The sequence below is a fragment of the Macaca thibetana genome, chromosome 20 (assembly GCF_024542745.1).
Source record: "Macaca thibetana thibetana isolate TM-01 chromosome 20, ASM2454274v1, whole genome shotgun sequence".
Lineage (NCBI taxonomy): Eukaryota > Metazoa > Chordata > Mammalia > Primates > Cercopithecidae > Macaca > Macaca thibetana.
The window spans coordinates 36,071,895-36,096,956 of NC_065597.1; the positions used below are offsets into that span (position 1 = coordinate 36,071,895).

A 25,062-nucleotide genomic window follows, 5' to 3' on the forward strand; every position below is an offset into this window, starting at 1 on the left:
TCCTTCTCCTTCTTCCTTTTTTTCTTCTTCTTTCTTTTTCTTCTTCTTCCTTTCTCCTTCCTCTTGTAGATATAGAGTCTTACTATGTTGCCCAGATTGGTCTTGAACTCCTCTCTCAAGCAATCCTCCCACCTTCGCCTCCCAAAGTGCTAGGACTGTGGAGCAGGAAGGGTTGCCACGGTGCCCAGTCTCCCCTGGCTATTTCTATCCCTTCAGTCATACCATGCTCAGCCTGGGTCAATGAACTGACAAGGCAATTTGCCTTAGATAAGGCTACCAATGAGAATATCTCCCTGATGTATAAAAGCAAGAGAAATGGCTGCCAGCCACACTGTGCTGGAAGGCAGAAGCCTCAAGTTCTGGTTTTGACTTTGCCATTGAGTGGCTGTGTGACCTAAGGCAGTGCCTCCCCATCTCTGGGCCTTAGTTTCTTTTGGGAATAAATAACAGAATTGAGTTGAGCCTATGTATTAGTCTACTTAGGCTGCCAGAACAAAATATCACAAACTGGGTGGCTTAGACAACAGAAATCAATTTAGGATCCTGAGACAGCATTAATCTCACAGGGTTATTTTGAGAACTGAGATCCTGCATACAAAACTCTCGGCATAGTGTTTGCCACACAGTAAGCTCTCAGTAAATATTTGTCAATGAATGTATGAAGAAATAAAAGTGGAAAATGCAAATAAGTAAAAACACTGACAAGATTACAGCCAGGAAATGGCTGTTGTAATTCTAATTAGATATATAGCCTTCCAGTGTTTTCCTATGCAAATAAAGACATATGTTACTACTAAAACGGGACCATATCATACCTGTCAAGATTTTCAAAAAATATTTCATCATTTTATTGAAATGTAAGTCACATACCATTAAGTTTACCTTTTTAAAGTGTACAATCTAGTGGTTTTTAGTATATTCCCAAAGTTGTGCTAACATCATCATTATTTAATCCCAGAACATTTTTACCACCGCGAAGATAAAACTCATACCCATTAGCAGTTACTCCTCATTCCCCTCTCTATCCCCTTCCCCCAGCCCTGTCAACCACTTTCGGTCTCCATGGATTTAACCATTCTGGAAATTACATATAAAAAGCATCATACAACATGTGACCTTTTGTGGCTGGCTACTTTCCTTTACCATGATGTTTTCCAGCCTCACCCACATTGTAGCATGTTCTTATGACTGTATGATACGCCTCTGCAAGCATAGACCACACTTTATTTACACATTCATCAGGTCATGGACATGTGGGTTCTGCCCTTTTTTTGACTAGGATGAATGACACTGCTCTTTGTGTACCAGTTTTTGTATGGACGTGTTTTCAGTTCTCTTGGTTACACACCTAGGAGGGGAGTTGCTGGGTCATATGGAAACTCTATGTTGAACTTTTTGAGGAACTGTCTACACCACACAACAATTTATAACCTGTTGTTTTCTCCTTCACAACGTATCCTGTCTTCATTGTTAATAAATAGCTGTGCACATCACTATTTTGAGTGAATACATCATATCTCCTTAGCCAGCTATACCAGAGTGTGTTTAGTTAATTCCCTATTGTTGGACATTTAATGATCCCATGAAAGAGGCTTTGAACGACATCCTTGTGTCCCCAGCAGTTTGTAAATGACAGTTTTCCAGGTGTGCTCAGAGCGCTCTGTATTCCCTTAATTTGGTGATTTCACATTGCCTTGATATCACCCCTGCGGCTTCTCCACCCCATCTGTCTTGTCTACCAATGGTGAGCCCCCTGAGAAGCTGAACCATGTCTTGAAATAGCCTTTGTATTCATTATATGTGGTCAGGTGCCAAGTATTTTGGTAAATGTTCACAGAGTGGATGGGTACATGGATGGATGGATGATTAGAGCCAGGGACTCTGGGAGGACAAAGTTCATTTTTACGTTTTGTCCAAAAATTCATGCTTTGGAAAGTCGTGAGTTCTCTGATACTGATGGTGTGTAACAGGGGCTGGGCCAGTTGGCAGGATATTGTGAAGCTAATTCAGGCCTCAGAAAGGGGACTAGATGAAATTTAAGATCGCTTCCAAGCTTGAGAGCCTGGAACGCTATGAAACACAAGCTCTGGGAGCTGAGATATGTCCTAACTTACACAGCTGAGCTGTGAGGTGTCAGTGGCTCTAACATTTTCCAAATTTTTTCTGAGGACCTCAGATTAAACCTCCCCTTTGCCTGAAAGCATCTGCCTGCTGGTGCAGGCCTTTGGGGGCCCTCACAGCGCACTGAAGTTAGAGTCCTGCAAGGGAGAAACCCTTATGTAACAAGTAGTTGGGCGAGTTTACAGCTCTCTGTAATCTGAGAGTGTAGTCCAGAGTGGTTTGATGAAAGAGGGTAAACTGTGGGTGGGCGTGGCTTGAGGTCCCAATAGAAGCCCAGGGAAATCTGGGGAAAGGCAGGGCTTTTCTGATATCTCCCAGTTAGAGGATTAGGCAATTGGCATCGCAGGGCTGTAACTCGCGGGTGGGGCTGGGCTCCAGGGCTGGATAGCGCAGTCCCTCCGAGCTGCAGGGAGACCTCGCAGGCCCCGAAAACTGTCGCCCTTCCACGATGTGGCTCCGTGCTCTTGTCCTGGCCACTCTTGCTGCTTTCACGGCTTGGGGTGAGTCCTTCTGAAATCAAATATGCGGGGCACTTTTTGAAATCCTTGTTCTGGGCCGAGGTTTACGCAGATGCATAGAAAGGCAAACACAACAGGTCCGGCTCGGCGGCTGTGCGCGCCCTCCGTACTTGGACTTGGACTTGGAGCAGCTGAGCCAGACCAGCCCGGTCCGCGCAGAGATGCAGGGAGGGTGAACATCCTGAGACCGCCCTGCACTGCTCCCCCCATGCAGGCCGGCAGCTGGCCCACCTCAGACCTCACATACGAGAAATTTAGGCAGCTCAGTTTACTGTCCCTTAATTAGTGCCGTTATGGCTGGATCACGGAAAGCGGCTCAGCAGAATATTCAGAGCATTGACTCTGGAGCGAGAGTGCGTGGGTTTGAGTTCCCACTGGGCGCTTCACAGCTGTGTGTCCCTAGGCAAGGGACTGAGCTTTTCCCTGCTTGGGTTACCCCTCTCTGAAATAGAGGTGGCATTGCTACCTACCTCACTGGGCTTTGGTGAGGAGGAAATGAGTCGTTGTTTCTAAAGCACTCTTGGCAGCCCCTGGTATGTAGAAAGCTCAAAAAAGGGGTGGATAAATAAAGGCTTTGTTTAAAAACGTAGTATATGAATAGAAAATTTGAGCTGTGGTCAGGCCACTATATCAGGACCTCTTGCCATTAAAAAGACAGTTTCTTACTCATGTTCTCAACAGGAGGAGGACACCAGTGGGCGGGGCACAAGGGGAAGCAGCAGAGCATGGGGAGGGGACAGGGCGGATCTCAGGCCAGGGGGCTTTTACTGTGGCTTCCACTGGAAAGAAGCAGCAAGGCAGGGCAGGCAGGCTGAGGACTGGCGAGTTGGGATAATTCAGGAGGCTCTGGGGCACAGGGACTGTTCCTGGTTGTCTGTACCTAACCCTGGCGTTGGACTCTGGGAGGGACAGTTTCTCCAAGGTCAACAAGGCCTCAGATGCCAGAGCATCAGAATACAGAAAGCAAAAGACATGGTACATACAGGGGTGCAGCGAGGGGCCTCGAAATGCCCCCGTGCCATTTTATAGACGGAGAATCTGAGACTCACACAGGGAAATGTACTTGCCCAAGATCAACCCGAAAATCCGGCCTGCGCCTGTCTCTGGGTCCTGAATCCTGACAGCCCAGGCCCCGTCTGCATCCTGTCTTCCTTCTGGCAGCCTGACAGTGTGAGAGCTCTGGAACTGTGGGGAAGGGCAGAGGAAGAGAGGAATCCTATTTGAAACTGAATGTTCCTTTACCTCTGGTTACTCCTGGCGATGCCATCCATTTCCTTCCTTAGGAAGACCATACAGGCTGCCTTCACTTCCTCAGTTTCCTCCTCTGTATAATGGACATGTTGATGCCTACCCAGCAAGGCTTCTTTGAAGATTAAACAAACTGGAATGCATGCCTGGCTCATAGTAGGTGCCCACCATGTTCATGTTTCATATAACAACAGCGGCAACTGCTCTTGTTCTCATTCTTATTTCTGCTTCCCCCCATTCACCCACTTTTTCACCCTTGGCATTCTGGCTGTCATCCTCCTCATCCCGTTGAATGAATCCCTGAGCTGAGAAAGACCAGCCCAGGGATTTCTTCTCTGCCTTGGCCTTCCTCCACCTCCCTGAAGCCCTCAGCACTCTTAGCTGGTTCCTCAACCTCTTCTTCCCTGGGCTTCCAGGACACTGGAATGTTCTCTCCTCCCTACACTGATGGATCTTCTGTCCTGGCTGTAGTGGTCCCTGTGTTTGATCTTTGTTCTTTTCCCTTCCCTCTCACACTGACATCTTCGATGAAGTCATACACATCCATGGTGTGTATGCTCACTGTCTAGGAGAAGATTCTGCCCTGCTCCCCCACAAACTTCCAGCCTTGAAGTGCGCTTGTCCGGTGGCATCATCTTGCCATGATACCTCACTGACATCTCCACTGAGCCTGTGTAAACAGGGATCCAGCATCACAAGCCATCTCGGTCTTCTTTCCCTTCCATTTCCCCCACCTCTGGTCAGGGACTGAGTCTTTTTCTTTTCTTTTCTTTTCTTTTCTTTTTTATTTTCTCTTCTTTCCCTCCCTCCCTCACTCCCACTTTCTTTCCTTCCTTCCTTCCTTCTTTCCTTAGTTCCTTCCTTCCTTAGTTCCTTCCTTAGTTCGTTCGTTCCTTCCTTCCTTCCCTCCTTCCCTCTCTTTCTTTCCTTCTTTCTTTCCTTCTTTCTTTCTCTCTCTCTCTTTCTTTCTTTCTTTCTTTCTTTCTTTCTTTCTTTCTTTCTTTCTTTCTTTCTTTCTTTCTTTCTTTCTTTCCTTCCTTCCTTCCTTCCTTCCTTCCTTCCTTCCTTCCTTCCTTCCTTTCTTAGTTCCTTCCTTCCTTCCTTTCTTAGTTCCTTCCTTCCTTCCTTCCTTCCATCTCACTCTTTCACCCAGACTGGAATTGCAGTTGTGCAATCTCAGCTAACGGCAACCTCTGACTCCTGGGTTCAAGTGATTCTCCTGCTTCAGCTTCCTGAGGAGCCAGGATTACAGGCACATGCTACCATGCCCAGCTATTTTTTGTATTTTCAGTAGAGAGGGGTTTTCACTATGTTGGCCAGGCTGGTCTTGAACTCCTGACCTCAAGTGATCTGCCTGCATTGGCCTCCCAAAGTGCTGCGATTACAGGTGAGCCACTGAGCCTGGTCTCCAAGTCTTTCAAAATACCTTTTAGACATAATCATATTTCTTCATATTTTTCTTTTTTTATTTAAAAATTTAAAATAATTTAGATGGGGTGGGAGGATTTCAGGTGAAGACCAGAAATCCCACACAGTGCAGAAAACATGGAAATCACCAAGAAAACAGGCCACCTGTAATGCCACCACCCATTGCTATGTCGCTAAACATGCTTCCAAGGATGTTCATCTCAGTATTATTTGTAATTAGCAACAACAACAAAAGAGAAGAAGCTAAATATTGACATTACAGGGTTGACTATTGATAAGATGAGCATGGAGTCTGTTGTGTAACTGGGCTTTGCATAAGAGGTTTCCATTGTGATTGGATATTCCCCTTTAAGACCATTTCCGAATTGTTCTGTTCTGTTCTAGCCCCACGCCTTGAGGGAGGTGTTGACGTCTTGTCTGTATCCAAAGCAGAGCAGCTGGGAGGACAAGAGGCTGGAAATGATTTCCTAGGAGGGAAGCTTAGATCAACTGAGGTCACTGGAGCCAGATAGGACCTGAGGGGTGGGCAGCAAGATCAAGTGTCTGAAAGGCCACAAGCTGCAGATCAGATCAGGCCAGTATAGTCCCATGACAGGTAGAACCAGGACTGATGCAGAGGATGCGGGAAATGAATTTCAGCTCAGTGGGGAAGCAGTGTCTGTGCTGCAAGAACGGAGCAGACCTGCCCAGGGCCACCAGAAGAATCATCCTTGACCTGATCACATCCTTTATCTGGAACGGTTCCTGCTGCTTATTTGTCCACTAAAGAAAACTCAAGTGCTTAGCCTGGCATTCTAGGGCCTCCCTGACATGTGCTCTGTCATTCCAGGAATATTTTCCACTCCCCACACACTCCACCTGGTGCACGTGGGCCAGCCCCCTCTCCCAGACAGGCTCTGCGTTCTGCTGCTCTGAGCCTCAGCACATTCTCTTCTCTCTGCTGTGTACCACCCTCTGCGTCTCATCTCCTCTGATTCAATCCTCCCCTACCGCAAGTCCCAGCTCCTCCATGATGCCCACAATCAGAAGGCCTTGCCCCTCTTCTAATTCCTAGACTGTCTTATGGGTACCTCTCCCAGGACACGGCCACTTCCTTCCCAGCTGTAGGCCCAGGTCTATATGTGACCCTTCCCTATAAGGGTCAGTGCTTCTGAGAATATGGGGCACCCCTTGTTCATCCTCTCATCCAGCATGCAGCTCAGTGCCAGGATTGTAATGGATAAATGTTTCCAGAGGCTTCTAAGGGGAAAGCTAAATGTCTTGTTCTTTCCTAGTAGCTCTCCTTCTTGCATTTATTTTTGGCTGGATGTTTTTATGCCTCCAATTCTAATTTGTTCCTTAAACCAGCTTGATGAGTTAGGAAGGACATTGATCCTCATCCCTATGGTACATCAACAGAAACTGAGGCCTAGACGGTTTAGGTGACTTATTTAAGATTACTCACTTAGAAAGTGGCAAACCCCACCTGGAATCCAGGTCCAGCCTTTTGCTTCTGATGCATCCTGATTTCTTCTTCATGTCCAGCAGGGCACCCGTCCTCGCCACCTGTGGTGGACACCGTGCATGGCAAAGTGCTGGGGAAGTTCGTCAGCTTAGAAGGATTTGCACAGCCTGTGGCCGTTTTCCTGGGAATCCCTTTTGCCAAGCCCCCTCTTGGACCCCTGAGGTTTACTCCACCGCAGCCTGCAGAGCCATGGAGCTTCGTGAAGAATGCCACCTCTTACCCTCCTATGTAAGCCAGGGATGGCTGTGGCATGTGTCTGTGGGGGATGTTCGCCTCAAAGTGATGCAGGAAGGAGTCAAGGCAGTCCCCCGATGGGTTGATCCTTTGCTCTGGAATCCTTAAGATCATTTTAGATCCTTAAGAACATTCCAGAAGTCTCACAGCATTCTGGAGTCCATTATTTAACACATGTTTATTGAGCTCCTACTGTGTGCCAGGCATGTTCTGGGTTATTGGGATCCATTAGTGAACAAACCAAAGATCCCTAGGTTCATGGAGCGTGCATTCTAGCAGCGGGAGACAGAGAAGAACAACATGCAAATTACTCCATAGATTATGTGAAATATTAGAACGGGATAAGTGCCTTGGAAACAAAGAAGCACTTAAGCAGGCCAGGGAGATCAGAAGGAAGGATCCCATGAATTCTTCTGTTCTGAATTTTGACACAGTGGGGAGAAGGGAGGGCCAGAAGGTGTGTGGGTGGCAAGTGTACTGAGGTGTCCGCTCGGCAAGTGCTCAACTCTCAAGTGTGCCCAGTTCCGTATTCCTGAGGAGAAGGATGGGAGGTGTGTCCATTCACCCTGGCCAGGCTGGGAAGAAAAGCCCAAAAGTCCATTCACCCTGGCCAAGCTGGGAAGAAAAGCCCAAAGGTTCTAATTGGCCTCACCACCACTCCCCAGGGTACCAAGGACCCTACAGGCATCAGAGTGGACCCCACTCATCTCAGTAGCCAGGCATTCGGAGGCTTTCCAGCAGTCCACCTCTGCCTTCTTTCTTTCCTTTTTAAAAAAATAATATATACTGTTTTTATTTTGTGACTGCAAAAGTAATATATACTTATTATGGAAAATTTAGGAAATTCAGAGAAGGAAAAGTAAGAATATTAAAATCACATACAATATCCCACCACCCAGCGAGAACAACTATCAGTGTTTTAGATGGTAAAGTATTATGATCTAATATTTTGTTTGTATTCCAGTTTTTTGCCTGTTGCTATACTTTCTTCCTTTAAAATGTATGTCATGAGCATCATTCCATCCCATGAAATAGCACAGCCTGATGTTAACAGCTGCATTACATTGGGTATTGAACCATAATTAATTTCCCCAAGCTTTTATTTGGGGTTATTAAGTTACATATGATGTTTTTAATAATATAACATCATGAATGTGAAACCTTTATGCACACTCATGAATAGTTTTGGATAACTTCTCAGAAATAACATTTCTGAGTGAAAAAGTATATATCTCTTGTTTGATTTCCCTCCCAAAATATTCCAACTACACTCCTCCCACTGATGTATGAAAATCTCCATTTGGCAGACTCTTGGCAATGCTTGGGGTTATTAAAAATGTTTTGACTATTGGATAGGCAAAATAATAATAACAATAACAGCAATAGTATTTTCCTCTTTAGTTTGTCTTTATCTGAAGACCAGTCAAGTTGAGTTCTTTTTCCCTTTCTTCACATTGGAATGTCTTTTGATTATTATTATTATTGTTACACTGCTTGTACTGGGTGTTCTGTAGGAAAATCTCCCAGGATGGAAATCAAGAAGTCATCTTTGCTGGCTCTGATTCTGTCACTTGACAGCTGTGTCATCCAGAGCCTGAGTGCCTCAGTTTCCTCATGTACCTATTGGGGGCGGTGACGCCTGCCTTCCGGTACTTTGAGATCTGGGACTGTGGCTTATAATATACTTGTGTATAAGAACCACATGGCAGGAATCTTCCTGGCTATGTAACCTTGGGTAGGTTCTCTAACCTCTCTGGGCTTCAGTTTTCTCATTTGTAAAATGGAGATAATAGAACCTATGTAATGGGACTGATCTGAGGCTTAAATGAGTTAATATACAAAGGGTACTTAAAACAGTGCCTGGAACACTGGAAGGACTCAATAACTATTACCAGTGTTCATCTATGTTGTATCCTTGAGATCTTTCATCAGGGTAACCAACAGCACTTTCCTGAGAGAGGCAGATGGTAGAATCTTGGCGTGTCAGGGCTCCAAGACCCATGTAGAAATCACTCCCCTCACTTAGACCTGGCAGATTGGGACCCAGAATGGGAAAGGAATTCACCCAAAGTCACCCTGTAAATGCGTGGGAGAGACAAATTAGAGCACAGTTCTCCTGATGTTGTCCCACAAAGATTTCCCTCCTCAGCTATCAGGGAAATGTCACCTCCCAGGGAGGATCAGTGTATTTGTTGTCTCCCCTCCTTGATGCTGGGAGTCCCAAATGCTCCGGAAAGGGAAGAGGTGTGAAGCCCTTCTCACTCTGCTTGGTCTTAGGAGACCTCAGTAAATCCCAGCGCCCCCACCTGGAGCCCCTGATAGCCTCCTACCCACTACAGTGTCGTGAGTCTGTAAATATCTAGTCCATTTTCAGGCTTAAATCTCCCAGTCCAAGGCGCTGCCTTAGATGACACCTGGCTTAGATGTGGTTGAACTTCAGGGGTTCTTGTTTCCCCTTCCCCAGGTGCTCCCAAGATGCCGTGGCAGGGCAGGTACTCTCAGAGCTATTTACAAACCGAAAAGAGAACATTCCTCTCAAGCTTTCTGAAGACTGTCTTTACCTCAATATTTACACTCCTGCTGACTTGACCAAGAAAAACAGGCTGCCGGTAAGCCTTGGGATCCCCTGGTCAAGGTGTGTCAGTTCCAGGAACCCAGATCTTCTAGTATAGATGGGAAGGGGATGAAGGCAGCTAGAGGAGGGAACTGCACCTCAAGGCCAGGACCTCAGGGCCTCCACAGGAAACACAGGCTTTCCACTCCTCAGTTTCCCCTCATGACACAGGGACTCTGGGGGAGTTTGCTGTGCATCTTTAATGAACATCTTAATTGTTCCAAGTTCCCTCATGCTAATAGAAGGATGAGAATAATTACTTTTAGTTACTAGATGAACAATCTGATACACAGAGTGGGTAAGACATGATTTTCAATAATGTTAGCAGTGGAAGAAACTTAGAGAAAAACCAATACCCCAACTCTTTCTTTTCAGATAGAGAAACTGTGGCCCAGAGGGAAGGGGAGGTCACCCAGTAGGGTAGTTTGGTTCAAGTCTTCTGATCTTCAAACCAGTGCTTTTGACACGGAGTAGGACATTGAGCTTGTATGTGGCCTTTCTCCAGCACACCAACATTAATCTGGGGTAACTTTCACTGTCCGGGTACGGGCTTTAAGGGAAAAACGTGGGACAAACCCAGAAGCACTTCCTTTTGCCTTTGGCCAAATATCTGGGATTTTTTTCTACCTATTTTCCCTCCCTAATTGTCTTGGCAAAGGCTGATGAGCCAGTGAGTCAGCATGTCCCAAATAAGTGAAGGGCAGGAGGTGGGGCAGGCTGCCAGCTGCAGGTTGCAGGATAGGTAGAATCTTCTGGCAAAGGAGGCCACTCCAGGGTGTAAAAACAAGGGGTGTTGTGTCCAGCCAGTCTCCCAGGGGCACCGTGGCATGGTGCCCAGGAGTGGGGGAGCAGGTCTGCGAACGTGGGACTAGAAGTTGTCTCTACGTGTGCTTTGTAAGACAGAGGAAGTGGGGAAAAAAGTTTCTTTCTTTCTGTCTTCCTGTCTTCCTGTCTTCCTGTCTTCCTTCCTTCCTTCCTTCCTTCCTTCCTTCCTTCCTTCCTTCCTTCCTTCCTTCCTTCCTTCCTTCCTTCTCTCTCTCTCTCTCTCTTTCTCTCTTTCTTTCTTTCTTTCTTTCTTTCTTTCTTTCTTTCTTTCTTTCTTTCTTTCTTTCTTTCTTTCTTTCCTTCTTTCTTTCTTTCTTCTTTTCTTTCTTCTATTGTGTACTCAGTGCCCCATATACACAGTCAGACCCGGTGTTTCAGCAAAAGGAGGAACATGAACCCACTCCACACAGCCTCTGCCTTCAAATATCTTGCCATCTGGGCTGTAGAGACATATTCTCTCTTCAGTATGTTATTGCAGGCCAGCCTGCGGGCTCAGCCTTCACACAAAGATGAATGCACACTCAGTCCCTCCCCAGGAGGCAGGCAGGGATTAGATGTGTGGGAGAAACAGGGGCTCTGGGAACCTGGAGGCAGGAGAACCTCCAGGAATGGCCACAGGTTCTAGAACTACATGGTCTAGGTTTAAATCCTGATTCTGCCTCTGCTGAGAGACTTGGAAGTTTCTTAACTTCTCTAAGCCTCTGTTTCCTCAAAATGGAAATCATCACATATGATCAGTCAAGAGTGACCACTAAGCTTGATCTCAGTCCCTGGCTAAGTAGGCAGAGGCAGGCTCGTACCCCTACCCTAACAGTGGACTCACTGCTCTGTGGCCGGCGCCTGCAGTATGCTGGGCAGCTCAAAGTGTGGACTCTGGAGCCAGACTGCCTGGGTTAAAGTCCTGCTGCTACCATTTTTGATTTGTAGGACCTTGGGCAGGTTAAGTGCCTCCATTTTCCCACCTGGAGAATGGGACAGAATTAGTACCTACCCAGTGGATAGTTTATTTTACTGTGCTTAGAACAGCACTTGGGACGTAGTTTATGAGTTCTTTTTTATTTTATTAATATTATTATTACAATATTATTATTTTAACCCCTTTCACTTCTTCCCTGCTATGTGGACTTTTAAAATGCAAGAACCATGCATGAGGAATTGTTTCCACTCTCATCCTCGGGTATTAGCAGCGTCCCTGGCACATAGTAAGTTCTCAGACAGTGTTAGTCCATTGATTGAAGGCATCCTGAAGCGGGTGGGTTTTAGGCTGCGCTGTGCAGGATGGATAGGATTTGGGAATGCAGAGGCATAGAGGAGGCATTTAAGGAAGAGACACCATCACAGGCATGTGTGCTTCTCGAGACAATCATTCAAGCACAGAGAAGTTTACTTCACCATGAGAGAGTAAACTGAGATGAAGCTGAGATACAAGGGCTCTTCAAGGGTACGCTGAGCTGCATGAACAGTTCAGGCTTGAGGGAGTGAGGGGGAGAACACGACATCCTTAGCCTTTGCTATACCCATGATGATGTTCTCAGCATGAAGAACCTTGGGAGGAGGAGGCACTGGAGGCTGGATAGAAAGGAAGGGGCAGCCAGGGTATGTGCAGTGGGGTGGTGGCTTGGGCCCCGGTTGGGAGAATTTTGGAGGAGAGAGACTGCCTTTTGCAACCTTGTTGGGCGCTGGTGAACTTTGGATAACATCCTCCTTCAGTTGTGACCAACAGGTGGGTCACCAAACAAGACGCCTTCTGAGTGCTCCCTTGCTCTGTGTCCTATAACTGGTATGTTGCTTCCTCCCTGCCCAGGTGATGGTGTGGATCCACGGAGGGGGGCTGATGGTGGGTGCAGCATCAACCTATGATGGGCTGGCCCTTGCTGCCCATGAAAACGTGGTGGTGGTGACCATTCAATATCGCCTGGGCATCTGGGGATTCTTCAGGTAAGAAATTAGACTCTCCTCACTGCACTTTGACCCCCAACGTGAGGCTGCTGGGACCCAGCTCTGGTCATGTCAGCCCTCAGGGGACCTTAGCTAGGTTCCATAGTAAGGCATCCAAGCCCCTTCATAATAGTACACTACCTACCCTCTCACTCCCCAGCCACACTCATCCGCTTGCCTCTGAGCTTTTCCATGTGCTGTTCCCTCTGCCTGGAATGCTTATTCTACCTAAAGAACTCCTCTTCATCCTGCAAGACCCAGCCCCCAGCTACCTCCACTGAAAGACTCATCTCTTCTTCACCTATGTTTATCCAGCACATTGCGTTTCTCTGTCATGACACTTAGCAGGCAGCCCAGCTCTTGAAGGTTGACACATCTGACTTCTCATGGAAAGCAGGGAAGGGGCAGAGTCACAGAGGGAGCTCAGAGCATGTTGTGGGTAAAGGAATGGGGGCTGCAAAAGGTGGGGTTTGGGAGCATCTGACTCCTTCCTGGAGGAGTGTTGGGGTCCTCTCACCCCATGTTCTGCTTGAAATCTGGCAAGTGCAGGAAGCAAGGATGGAGTCTTCCCCATCAGGTCTCCATGGGGACAGGAGTCAGATCTCCTTCAAGGTGCAACTACTATGAACCTTTTCTAAGTGTTACCATCCCAGCACCCCAACCCTAAGCGAGTGTTGGGAGGGCTGTGGGAGGGATTCCACTCACTGATGAGAATATTTGCCTAGGGAGATGGAGGATGGGTTCTGGTCTATCCATGACCAAGGCATCCCAGGTCAGTCTTGGCAGTATCATCTTCATCCCTTTCAGCCACAGCCTGTGTCTCTGCTCCCCATTATGATAAAGCTGCTTCACGATCTCTCTCCACTTCCTCTCCTCCGTGTGTCTCCTCAACCCATGCCAGTCAGGTTTCTTCCTGAACACGCCACTCGGCTGGTCTCATCGCAGTCACCAATGACCTGCCCCTGCTCTCCATCCAACCTCACAGGACCTCCCAGCAGCAGCCAATGGCCGCTCAGCCACTGCAACATGCTTCCTTCCCAGTCCCTTTCCTGGTCCCTCCTCCTCCCTGTCCACAGGCCTCTCTTATCTCCCTCTCCCTCCCTACTAATTCCAGTGATCCCAGGGAGCAGCCCAGAGCCCCTGTTTCCAGCCCATCTCACCTTTGAATCCCGCAGGCGTCACTCACTGCCTTCTCCCCACCCCTGGCTGTCTAAAGGGCGCCCCACTCTTCCCAGGGACAAGCTGAATCCTTGACTCCCACTGCCCCTCCACAACAGAGACCCCCTGCTCCTCCCACCGCACCTCCACTCAGTTGCTGCTGTCCCATCCTCCCAGGGGCTCAGGAAAAGGCCTCAGGGTAGCCTGGACTCTCTCTTTTCTCACAACCCTCTTGGCTCCACCTTCAGAATCCACTCAGAATCCACTACTTCGCACCTTCTCTCTGGCTCCTTACCCGGTCAAAGCTCTCTGTCTCTCACCTTGATTATGATCCTAACACTTTCAGATTCCTGCCACTTTTATCCTGAGACTATGTCGCACAGTACTGAGAGTGATCACTTAACATGTGTGTTGAATCTTGCAATGCCCCTGCACAAAACCCTGCAGGGGTTCCCATGTTCCCTACGATGACAGCCAAAGTTCTTATCAGGGCCCCAGGGCTCCTCTAGCTGCACCTCCTGACTCACACTTTCCTTCACTGGGCCCCAGGGCCTTTGCACTTGCTTTTTCTTCTGTCTGGAATTCCTTTCTTCGGAGAGTTACAAGGCTCATGTGCTCTTTGTGCTTGTTTTCTGAAGGTCTTTGCCTCCAAAACCTCAAATGCCACTGCCTCCAAAAGGCCTTCCCTGATTGCAATCTGAAATGGCACCCCCTGTGCCACCCCTGTTTTTTTCTTATTCCTTTGTATTTACCTCAATGCACTTTGACTACCTAACATCATTATATTCTCTCTATACATCTGTTTATCTGCTTGTGATCTGTACTGGGAGCTCTGTGTCATCACAGGTGTTGCCTGTTTTGCTCTCGGATGTGCTCTAGCTCATAGGATGGTGTCAGGCATACAGTAGATGCTCAGTAAATAGTTGCCAGTTGAGTGAATGTAGAACTATACATCACCACAATGCTGTAGGAATAAAGGCAGGGTCTCAGAGATGCTGAAGCCCAGTCTTATTCTTAAAGGCTCCCTGAGAGCCCCCAGCCCCATCTCTAGTCCTGAAGGTCCTGCCATGACATCTCTGCTCCCCACCCTCAACCTGTTCTCTTCCCTACAGCACAGGGGATGAACACAGCCGGGGGAACTGGGGTCACCTGGACCAGCTGGCTGCCCTGCGCTGGGTCCAGGACAACATTGCCAGCTTTGGAGGGAACCCAGGCTCTGTGACCATCTTTGGAGAGTCAGCGGGAGGAGAAAGTGTCTCTGTTCTTGTGAGTGCTCCTGGCACCAGGTCCAACCCCATGCTTGATGTGATGCTGATGAGACCTCTTGGATACCTGTCAGTCCAGCTATGGATACCTCTGATTACAATACCTGGATTTGGAACTGACCCTACTCACTGCCTAGCATCAGGGGGTGGAAAGCTAAAGAACAAGCTCTCCTTGACCCCCAGGAAGCTCAGAGCTCAGCTTAGTGTTGCGGGGCCATATGAATCTCCAGTTGCAGCCTGCAATGGTGGCATTCTCCTCTTCTAGCTTGGTTCAGCTCTCTCTCTCTCTCTCTCTCTCTCTCTCTCTCTCCTTCCCACTCATTTTCACATAAGTACTCACATCCCTTCTCTTGGGAAGTAGGGATAGGCATAAATTATGAGTGAGGGCAGGCAAAGACAAGAGGTGGACAGAGCTCATTGTTTAGTTAAAACAGAACTACGCGTGGAGGGGACATGGACACTGAGCAGGCTGGGGATTCCTCTGGGGTGGTCTGATGGCTGGTCCATGCCCAAGAAGGAGGCAACAGTCTCTGTGACTGTTGGGCCTGGTGGGCTAGGGGAGGCGGGCAGAGGAAGGAGGGATGGAGCCGGGGATAGGGAGGGATGGGGCAGGGGTTGTGGGACACAGATGCAACCTGGGGGTGTGAGGGGTCCTGCTGGAGTGGGGGATTGGGTGCGGGAGAAACGGGGAGCTGGGGTGAAAAACCAGATGAGAAGTGCCGGGAGCTGTAGGAAGCCTTCCGCCCGCCTCGAAGTGGGCAGAGGGTCAGCCCACTGCTGGAGTCTTCAATCCTGTGTTGGTTTTGTACTTGAATACAAGAGGAAAAATTTTTATACTTTTTAAAGTAGAGAAAAATGAAAAATACAGATAAGCCTAAGAAAGACAAAAAGCCATCTACAATCCCATAACCCGGGGATAGTCACTGTGCTCAGTTTGACATGGATTTTTCTAGTCTTGTTTCCTTGACTTTTTATTTATCTGTCTATCCATCTATCCATCCATCTACCTATCAATGAATCTACCTATCATCTATTATCTATCTTTGTCTTTTTTATTTACAAAAGTACTTTCCTGAATATTATAATACAATGCAACTATTTTACTAAATATTAAGTGCTGTCCCTTAATAGTATCTTTTACAGTTGCACAGTATTCCATGATAAAAATGAAAAACCATTTATTAGCCCAATTGTATAATATTGGAACTGTGAGTTATTTCCAGTGTGTATCATTATAAACAGCAGAGGCATTCTTAGAAATATTCTTGTGCCGCCAGGATCATTTTTTAGGATAAACTCTGATTAATGGAGATGCTGATTCGGAAGTTGTGGCTAGGAGATGCTAAGCTGCCTTTCCAATAAATTTGTTGGTTAGGCTCGGCTGCCACACACCTCCCATTATGTCCCTGCCCTGTGCTCTGTCCCAATCCCGCTGAGGTTCCCTTGGGTGGCCAGGTGGGTGGAGAGCCTGGCAAGCAGGCAGGGCCAGGTGAGGAGCCATTGCGTCCACTGAGCCCCAGGGTCTCAGGGGAATGGGTCAGGGCAGAGGTGGGGTAGATGTAGCCTGGAAGAGCGAGCAAGTCACTGACCCCACTCCTGAGCATGAACTCTCCTCCCCTCCACTCTGCTCTCAGGTTTTGTCTCCATTGGCAAAGAACCTCTTCCACCGGGCCATTTCTGAGAGTGGCGTGGCTCTCACTGCTGTTCTGGTGGAGAAAGGTGATGTCAAGCCCTTGGCTGAGGTAGGTCTCCTGGTGAACGCCCCCACCCCCTTGGCTCTATGCTCCTGAATCCTCAGGGGTCTCTCTTGCGGTGGGTTCTAGCTAATGTTCTCCTAGAATCACTTGAGGCATCAGTGGCTGAGCAGGAAGGGCGAGGAGACACCTTGATTAACATCCCAGTTTCACAACCAAGGAAACCGACACAGGGCTTGGAGGGGGTTTGCCAAGGGCAGCAGGTGATCAGGGCAGAGCTGGGACTCCAGCTCATGGTCCAGCAGGCAGTACAGTGCCCTGTCAGTGCCCACACTCCTCCTATGTGCCAGGGCCTGATGCCATGTTGGGCAGTGGGCAGGGGGCAGTGGGCTGAGATGATGTCTTGTATCTCTCAGGGTCTGAGTTCTGTGAACCCACTTGTGGGCTGTCGGCCTAGAACGGTTCCACACTGAGCGCCTGATAACCAGGGTTGGTTCCTGGAGAATTCACTCATTGTTTCATTTGTTCACACAACAAAACTAGGTGAATAAGTGAAGGCAAGAACAAGAGGTGTGCAGAGGTCATTGTTTGGCTCAAAGCCAGATGTCTGTGTGGAGGAAATGTGGACACTATATGGCCTTATGTGGCTCTGCATTCTAGCCAAACACCTAACAACTCCCCAAGCTTCTGCTATAATGTAGGGAATAGATGAGTAGTTACAGAATCACACAATTACAAAGCGTCACCTATGACAAGAGCAGTGAAGGTGAGGTACTTGCTGCTACAGCAGAATCTAAAGAGAGCAGTGAGTCCCGGGACGGGAAGAGGTTACCAGAGAAGGCTGCCGGAAAAGTGACCAGTGAGTCAGGAGCAAGGAATGTCCAGGGAGTGGGAGCAGCACATGTGTGTGTCCTGTGGCAGGAGGCCGCATCCCAATTGCGAGGGAGAGACAGAGACAGGGCCGACGGGGCCAGCGCAGGGAGAGCAGGGGGAGCATGGCGAGTACTGAGAGCTGGGATGTTGGCAGGGGTCACACTGCACAGGACCCTGGCAAGGATTTTGTCATTGTCTGGAGAATGATTGGAAGCCAAAGGAAGAGGTGACAAATAGGAATCCAGACCTAGGCTGAGGAGTGCCCATTGGAGCCAGTGGCATGGAGGATTTCAGTAGATGTGAAAGCTTGTTTGAGGACAGCATCCAAATTTAAAGGGCTGGTACATAGGAGAGAAAATGGGGATGTCAAGAATTTTTAGAATTTTTGAGAATTTTTTTAGAATTCAATGGTTATAAGCAACAGTCGCCCATTGACCCAACTTAAGTCAAGAAGGAGCATTAGCCTGGTGTGGTGGCTCATGCCTGTCATCCCTGCAATTTGGGAGGCCGAGGCAGAAGGATTGCTTGAGCCCAGGAGTTCAAGACCAGCCAGGGCAACAAAGTGAGACCCTGTCTCTACAAAATATCAAAATATTGAGCTGGGCATGGTGGTGCAAGCCTCTGGGCCCATCTACATGGGCGGCTGAAGAGGGAGGATCACCCGAGCCCAGGAGGTCTAGGCTGCAGTGAGCTGTGTTTGCACCATGGCACTCCAGCCTGGGAAGCAAAGCAAAACCTTGTCTCAAACACTTCTTTATAAAGGGAGAATTAATTTTTCAAGGAAATAGAGGTCTGGGATGAGGCTGGGCTTTGTGAAAAAATAGGAAACGGAAATTACAAAATGATGGGAATCGTGGACTCTCTTTTTTCTCTCTCTGTCTGTCTGTCTCTCTCTCTCTGTCTCGCCCTCTACTTCTCCCGTTCCCTGTTTATTTACTCGAGAAACATCCTGGGCATTGATTCTGTCCCAGAACCTGCACCAGACTCTGGCGGCCTGTGCACTTGCTCTGCCTCCCCACCATGGAGCCTGCCTGCTCTCCCTCTGTGCCCTTCTTTCTGGCTGCACTTTGTTTCCAGTCTGCATGAGCACCCTATCTGCCCCTAAGCTTAAGGACTCTCCTTTGGTTCCAGAAAGTAGTCAGGCTGTCTTTTCTGTTGTGAAAAATGAGTGTGTTTACATTAGCAGCTCTCCGCCCCAATTCCAGGTCACTTAGGAGAGAGGCTCACTGTCCTGTCTTTGTTTCGATGTCCCTGGACTCTTAGAAAAGAAGGAAACCAGAGTGTGCTGGGCAGACTGACTCCAATCCCCAGGACAGGCATAAGGGAGCCTCACTCTCAGGAGGGCTTTTTTTATTTTTACATTTTTTACATATTTTTAAAGATTGAAGGAGTTCTTGGTGCACTAATTTGTGTTGCTCTGTGGCTTGAGTTAGGACAAAGGTGAACAGACCATCACTCATGGTCACATTGGATCTATGCCTGCGTGGCCCTTGAGTTAAGATAGGTTTTTAAATTTTTTTTGATGATTGAAAGGAATCAAAAGAAGAATAATATTTCATGAACCATAAAATTATATGAAATTCAAGTTTCAGTGTCCATAAAGGAAGTTTTCTTTGAACACAGTGACACCCATTCATTTACCTCATGTCTATGGCTGTGTTTCATGTCAACAGCAGTGTTAAAGTTGCAGCACAGACCACGTGGCCCACAAAGCCTCAAATATTTACTATTTGGCCTTGATGGGCACATTGCTGACCTATGCCTTAAAGAGTTGTGCTTGATTACTGCTTGCGACTCTAGTACACAAATGAGCAGCTGGAAACTCCTGGCTGTGCCACAGACGCCTCACTCAGCTGAGAAACCCCGTCTATGTCTTACAAGGGAAGACATCGTGTTTTTCTTTAGAACTCACCTTTAAAGCACATTCGCTACCTTCTGAAGTGCCTCTGTGTGAATCGTCTTATCTAGGCCTCCTGCAATTCCGCACGTGTTTATTGTGTGGGAGACGTGGCACTCTCCCATATGTATTAACTCATGAGGTAGGTGCAGTCTTTATTCCCATCCATGGGTGGAGAAACCAAGGCCCAAAGAAATCAGGTGGACTGCCTGCGGCCTAATGGCTGGTAAGTGGAGCAGCCGGGATTTGAAAGCAGACAAGGAAATTCAGGATTCCATGCTCTCTACCGTAGTTCTACCTCGTCTTTCTTGACACATTCAGCTTGAGATCATTACGTCCATTGCAATGGAGATAAGGTAGCAGAGATGAGAGATTACATAATTGACCCATGTTACAATTGAGACAAGTAACAGAGGCAACACTCTGTGGGATCTGGAACCCACACCCGCGGGTCTACAGTATCTTCTGCTGCCCCCTGCCACTTGTACAAGGTGGGCTTGGGATAGTATGCCACTTTCCACTTTGGTGGAGGGAAGGGAAATAGCTCTTGAACTCTGCTGTTGCCTGTGATCTTTGCAGCAAATTGCTATTGCTGCTGGGTGTCAAACCACCACCTCAGCTGTCATGGTTCACTGCCTGCGACAGAAGACGGAAGAGGAGCTGTTGGAGACAACATTGAAAATGGTAGGTGTGCCTGTTCCCATAGCCCAAACCCTGTAAACTTCGTCCCAGACTTCTTCATTTTAGCTCTACTCTTGCCCTGGGACAGTTACCTGGGACAGTGTCTCACCTTTCAGGAGCCTCAGTATCTGAATGGGGAATCTGATTTGTCCTTTTTTAGTGTAAAATGCCACACATGTAAAAAAAAAGTCCAAAAACAACATGATAAAAAATTGTGTAACAATCCTCAATCCTGACCAAAATTTATTATTTTGCCATTCTTGTTTTCACACTTATCGTTAAGAAATTAAATGTCATATATTCCCAGGGGACACCATCATTCTGAATTTGGGGGATGGAGATATTAAGCTCAAAGATTTTCAGAAAGATGTCACGATTTATCTTGGTTGACTTAGAAACTGTCTGTATTAGACCTGGTGGTGGTCCAGTTTTCTAGATTTTCTGAGACTCTACCTCAGTTTTCATCCTAGGATAGTCATCTGTCCACCCATTTGTTAATCCATGTACTATGATCTTCTTATCCATCTACCTGTTCACTAATCCATCCAATTAACTCATATCTTTTTATCGATCTAATGTCCACCTATTCATAACTTTGTATTTATCTATTTTCAATCCATCCACCATCCATGGATCATCCAGTCACCTTATATCTTCACTCCATCACCCATTCCTCCCCAACAATCCAGTTATCACCTATCCGCTAGTTTTCACCCATCTATTCATGTAGCCATCCAATTCAACTGAACCTCATATATTGACCAACTCCATCCATCCCTCCATTGATCCATCCATCCATCCATGCTCAGTATGTAGGGGTGGGTGTTAGTGGTAGCGAAACAGACATGAAGTGGACATAGTCCCTGCTCACAAGGATCTATCCAAAGAGAAACACATTCGTATACTTCACAGGTTGAGTATGGTGGCAGCACAGAGGGGAAGCATTCATTATAGTCATCAGGGATGCTTCACAGGGAAGGTGGAGGAGCCGGGTTTGAGACTAGACAGTGGAATTCGGGAGATCATGCCCTTAACCCTGACTCCACCTTATTTTTCTTGAGAAATTCAGCTTTGAGATCATTGTGCCCATTTTAATAGAGGTAAAAAAAAGGATGAATTTTGTAATTGGCCCAGGTTACAGTTCAAATTAGTCACAGAAGCAACACTGTGGGATCTACAACCCACACCTGCAGGTCTAGATTATCTTCTGCTGGCCCTGCTATCCTCACATATTAGGACTTGTGGACCTTTAGGACTGATGGATGGCCATGGCAGTCTCTCATCACAGGGAAGCCCAGCAGGACAAACACCCAGATGACACAGCACCCAGGGACACTGCAAACTATTGCCTTTGAGGGAGAAGGGTGTAAATTCCAAGCTCAGGAGTGGCCTGATCCCTGGACTCTCCTCTTGGACCTGAGGCTACTCCTGGGTCTCAGGGCCAGCCTCTACCACTGGACTCTACTTGTGTTTCCATGGGTTGAGTCCAGTGTGGTCTTGGGGCTTAGGTCTTGGCTCAGGCTCTAAGTGACCAAAGTGCTGAAGGAATTAAAACACACCTGTTTTCTCATGCCTGGAAGGAGGCGAATATTCCAGCAATTCTGCATGTGGCATCAGAGGACTCAGGTTAAAAGGCAAGAGTTGAGTCTTTGGGAAAACCCATCCCTAAGATCCTGGAACATCCTTTTGAGTTTTTCTGAGATCTTGTGGAAGTGCCTCCATGATTACCCACTGCCTCCTGTACACACACATGCACACACACACACACATAGACACACACACAGACACACACACACAAACACACACACACACACACACACACACTCCTGACTAGTGGGACTACAATCCTTAATGGAGGGAGCTGCACTGGTTACATCCTGAGCAGAGGTCTGACCTGTGAACTACAGGGCAACATTACAGTCACTGCAATGTTGGTGAACACACACCAAAGAGAAGCGTGGGGTAGGATGAGACTCAGTGAGCTTGTATGAGTCAGGGCTCTCTAATGGGAGATGAGGAGACTCTCCCAAGTGCCTTGAACAGAAAAAGAAATGTGTTGTAATAGCATCGTCTTGTAAACTGGAAATCTCAGGAGTTGATGGCTTCAGGCATGGCTGGATCCAGATGATCACAGGGTATTATTGAGAATCTACCATTCTCTATCCTTCAGCTTTGCACATCTGTGTTGGCTTCACTCTTAGGCAGATATGTCTCCTGGAAAGTTTAAAGACAGCATCCTCTCTGCTTAAAAACCCTTTCTTTTTTTATTTATTTTTATTTTTTATTTATTTATTTTATTTTGTTTTTTTGTTGTATGATATATGTTTATTTTTTAACGTTAGTCCATCATCCATTCCTACTCTGGTAAAAGTTACTACTTCCATTTTTTATTTTATTATTTTATTTTTTTAAATTATACTTTAAGTTCTAGGGTACATGTACACAACGTGCAGGCTTGTTACATATGTATACATGTGCCATGGTGGTGTGCTGCACCCATTAACTCGTCATTTACATTAGGTATATCTCCTAATGCTATCCCTCCCCTCTCCCCCCTCCCCACAATAGGACCCGGTGTGTGATGTTCCCCTTCCTGTGTTGAAGTGATCTCATTGTTCAATTCCCACCTATGAGTGAGAACATGCGATATTTGGTTTTCTGTTCTTGCAATAGTTTGCTGAGAATGATGGTTTCCAGTTGCATCCATGTCCCTACAATGGACACGAACTCATCCTTTTTTATGGCTGCATAGTATTCCATGGTGTATATGTGCCACATTTTCTTAATCCAGTCTGTCACAGATGGACATTTGGGTTGATTCCAAGTCTTTGCTATTGTGAATAGTGCCGCATTAAACATAGGTGTGCATGTGTCTTTATAGCAGCATGACTTATAATCCTTTGGGTATATCCCCAGTAATGGGATGGCTGGGTCAAATGGTATTTCTAGTTCTAGATCGTTGAGGAATCGCCACACTGTTTTCCACAATGGTTGAACTAGTTTACAGTGCCACCAACAGTGTAAAAGTGTTCCTATTTCTCCACATCCTCTCCAGCACTTGTTGTTTCCTGACTTTTTAATGATTGCCATTCTAACTGCTGTGAGATGGTATCTCATTGTGGTTTTGATTTGCATTTCTCTGATGGCAAGTGATGATGGGCATTTTTTCATGTGTCTGTTGGCTGTATGAATGTCTTCTTTTGAGAACTGTCTGTTCATATCCTTTGCCCACTTTTTGATGGGGTTGTTTGTTTTTTTCTTGTAAATTTGATTGAGTTCTTTATAGGTTCTGGATATTAGCCCTTTGTCAGATGAGTAGATTGCAAAAATTTTCTCCCATTCTATAGGTTGCCTGTTCTCTCTGATGGTAGTTTCTTTTGCTGTGCACAAGCTCTTTAGTTTAATTAGATCCCATTTGTCAATTTTGGTTTTTGTTGCCGTTGCTTTGGGTGTTTTAGACATGAAGTCCTTGCCCATGCCAATGTCCTGAATGGTATTACCTAGGTTTTCTTCTAGGGTTTTTATGGTTTTAGGTCTAACATTTAAGTCTCTAATCCATCTTGAATTAATTTACGTATAAGGAGTAAGGAAAGGATTCAGTTTCAGCTTTCTACTTATGGCTACAATTTTCCCAGCACCATTTATTAAATAGGGAATCCTTTCCTCATTTCTTGTTTTTGTTAGGTTTGCCAAAGATCAGATGGCTGTAGATGTGTGGTATTATTTCTGAGGGCTCTGTTCTGTTCCATTGGTCTATATCTCTGTTTTGGTACCAGTACCATGCTGTTTTGGCTACTGTAGCTTTGTAGTATAGTTTGAAGTCAGGTAGCGTGATGCCTTCAGCTTTGTTCTTTTGGCTTCAGATTGTCTTGGCAATGTAGGGTCATTTTTGGTTCCATATGAACTTTAAAGCAGTTTTCTCCAATTCTGTGACGAAAGTCATTGGTAGCTTAATGGAGATGGCATTGAATCTATAATAAAAGAGGACACAAACAAATGGAAGAATATACCATGCTCATGGATAGGAAGAATCAATATTGTGAAAATGGCCATACTGCCCAAGGTAATTTATAAAAACCCTCTTTCTAAACAATTCCTGCACAAATTTTGGGGTAAACTCTATTGGATTGACATGGGTGTATGTCCATTCCTGAGCTAATATTCATGTTCAGAGAGATGGAGCACACCAGGTGGCATATAGATGTATGAATTCATGGAGTGATGGGGGAAGAAGGAGGTCTCCGAAGGAGAATTGCATGTTCTTCCCAGGGGAAGAGGAAGGGGAGAGCGATCGGGGGCTGGGCAGCCACAACCAGTGGGCGTCCTCTCCAGAGTTCCATCAACTCTGGCTCAGAGTCCCTGGCCCGTCCTTCCCATGCGGATGCCCAACCTTCCCTGCTATGCCTTCACCCTGTGCTCAGGCTCAGCAGAGCCAGAGTCCTGCCCACTTCTGTTGACCCAGTCACTCAGCTCAGTGTTCTCCTGGGAAGCCTCTAACCCATATACTCTGCCTTTGTCTTCACAGAAATTCTTCTCTCTGGATTTACATGGAGACCCCAGAGAGGTAAGGACCTTTTGTTTCTTGATTACAGGTTTTGAGTCTTAGCACCTTTAAGCTCCAATTAACTGTGAGTGAAAGAATCCTCTCTTGGGTAATTATAGTAACTCCTGTGTGTTTGTTGCTGAGGCCCAGAGAGGGGCAGTGACTCACCTGGGTAACACAGCCAGGAGGACTAGCGGCAGGCCTGGAACCCATTTTCCTGACTCCCAGTACAGTGCTCCTGGCATCACCTCTGCATGGAATGGACGCTGCCCACTCCACTTCTTTTTTACATTGTCTGCTCCTCAAAATGGCACTATGGGAGGAGGCTGAACCAGAACCTTCCACTATCAGGAAGCAGAGATAGCAGGGATGATTAGGCATGGAGAGGGGAAGCCTCAATCTCAGTCCAAGGACACTCGCCTCCTCCCAGCACACAGGAAACTCCAACATATCCTCCCGATCTCCTCACCCCCACCCCCACCTCCCAGTGGGTTGACTGTTTCTGGTGACATCACCTCTGC

The 25,062-nt window shown here is 47.0% G+C and overlaps 3 protein-coding genes across 9 annotated transcripts in view; 1 reads left to right on the forward strand and 2 right to left on the reverse strand.

Annotated features, from left to right (window-relative positions):
• LOC126943900 (metallothionein-2) overlaps positions 1-25,062 on the reverse strand; it is an 894,508-nt gene that overhangs the window by 789,622 nt on the left and 79,824 nt on the right. Inside the window, exon 1 of one of the 4 annotated variants that reach the window (XM_050773132.1) lies at positions 4,614-4,618. The exons of the other annotated variants lie outside the window; for them this stretch is intronic. The gene's annotated coding sequence lies outside the window, so the exon portion shown is untranslated. Of the gene's footprint in view, positions 1-4,613; positions 4,619-25,062 lie in introns of those variants that run through there. 4 annotated transcript variants of the gene reach the window in all.
• MT3 (metallothionein 3) overlaps positions 1-25,062 on the reverse strand; it is an 892,117-nt gene that overhangs the window by 768,486 nt on the left and 98,569 nt on the right. The window lies entirely within an intron of this gene.
• The window catches only part of LOC126943833 (liver carboxylesterase 1), a 133,084-nt gene continuing 110,313 nt past the window's right edge, over positions 2,292-25,062 (forward strand). For 2 of the 3 annotated variants that reach the window (XR_007721871.1, XM_050772927.1), the window contains exons 1-8: positions 2,393-2,621; positions 6,840-7,047; positions 9,518-9,662; positions 12,297-12,430; positions 14,701-14,854; positions 16,488-16,595; positions 19,897-20,001; positions 24,524-24,562. Coding sequence is in view for 2 of the 3 variants with exons in the window: in XM_050772927.1 (XP_050628884.1) it covers positions 2,570-2,621; positions 6,840-7,047; positions 9,518-9,662; positions 12,297-12,430; positions 14,701-14,854; positions 16,488-16,595; positions 19,897-20,001; positions 24,524-24,562 (945 nt within the window). In the remaining variant the exon portion in view is untranslated. Of the gene's footprint in view, positions 2,622-6,839; positions 7,048-9,517; positions 9,663-12,296; positions 12,431-14,700; positions 14,855-16,487; positions 16,596-19,896; positions 20,002-24,523; positions 24,563-25,062 lie in introns of all 3 variants that reach the window. The other variant, XM_050772928.1, reaches the window with a different exon arrangement.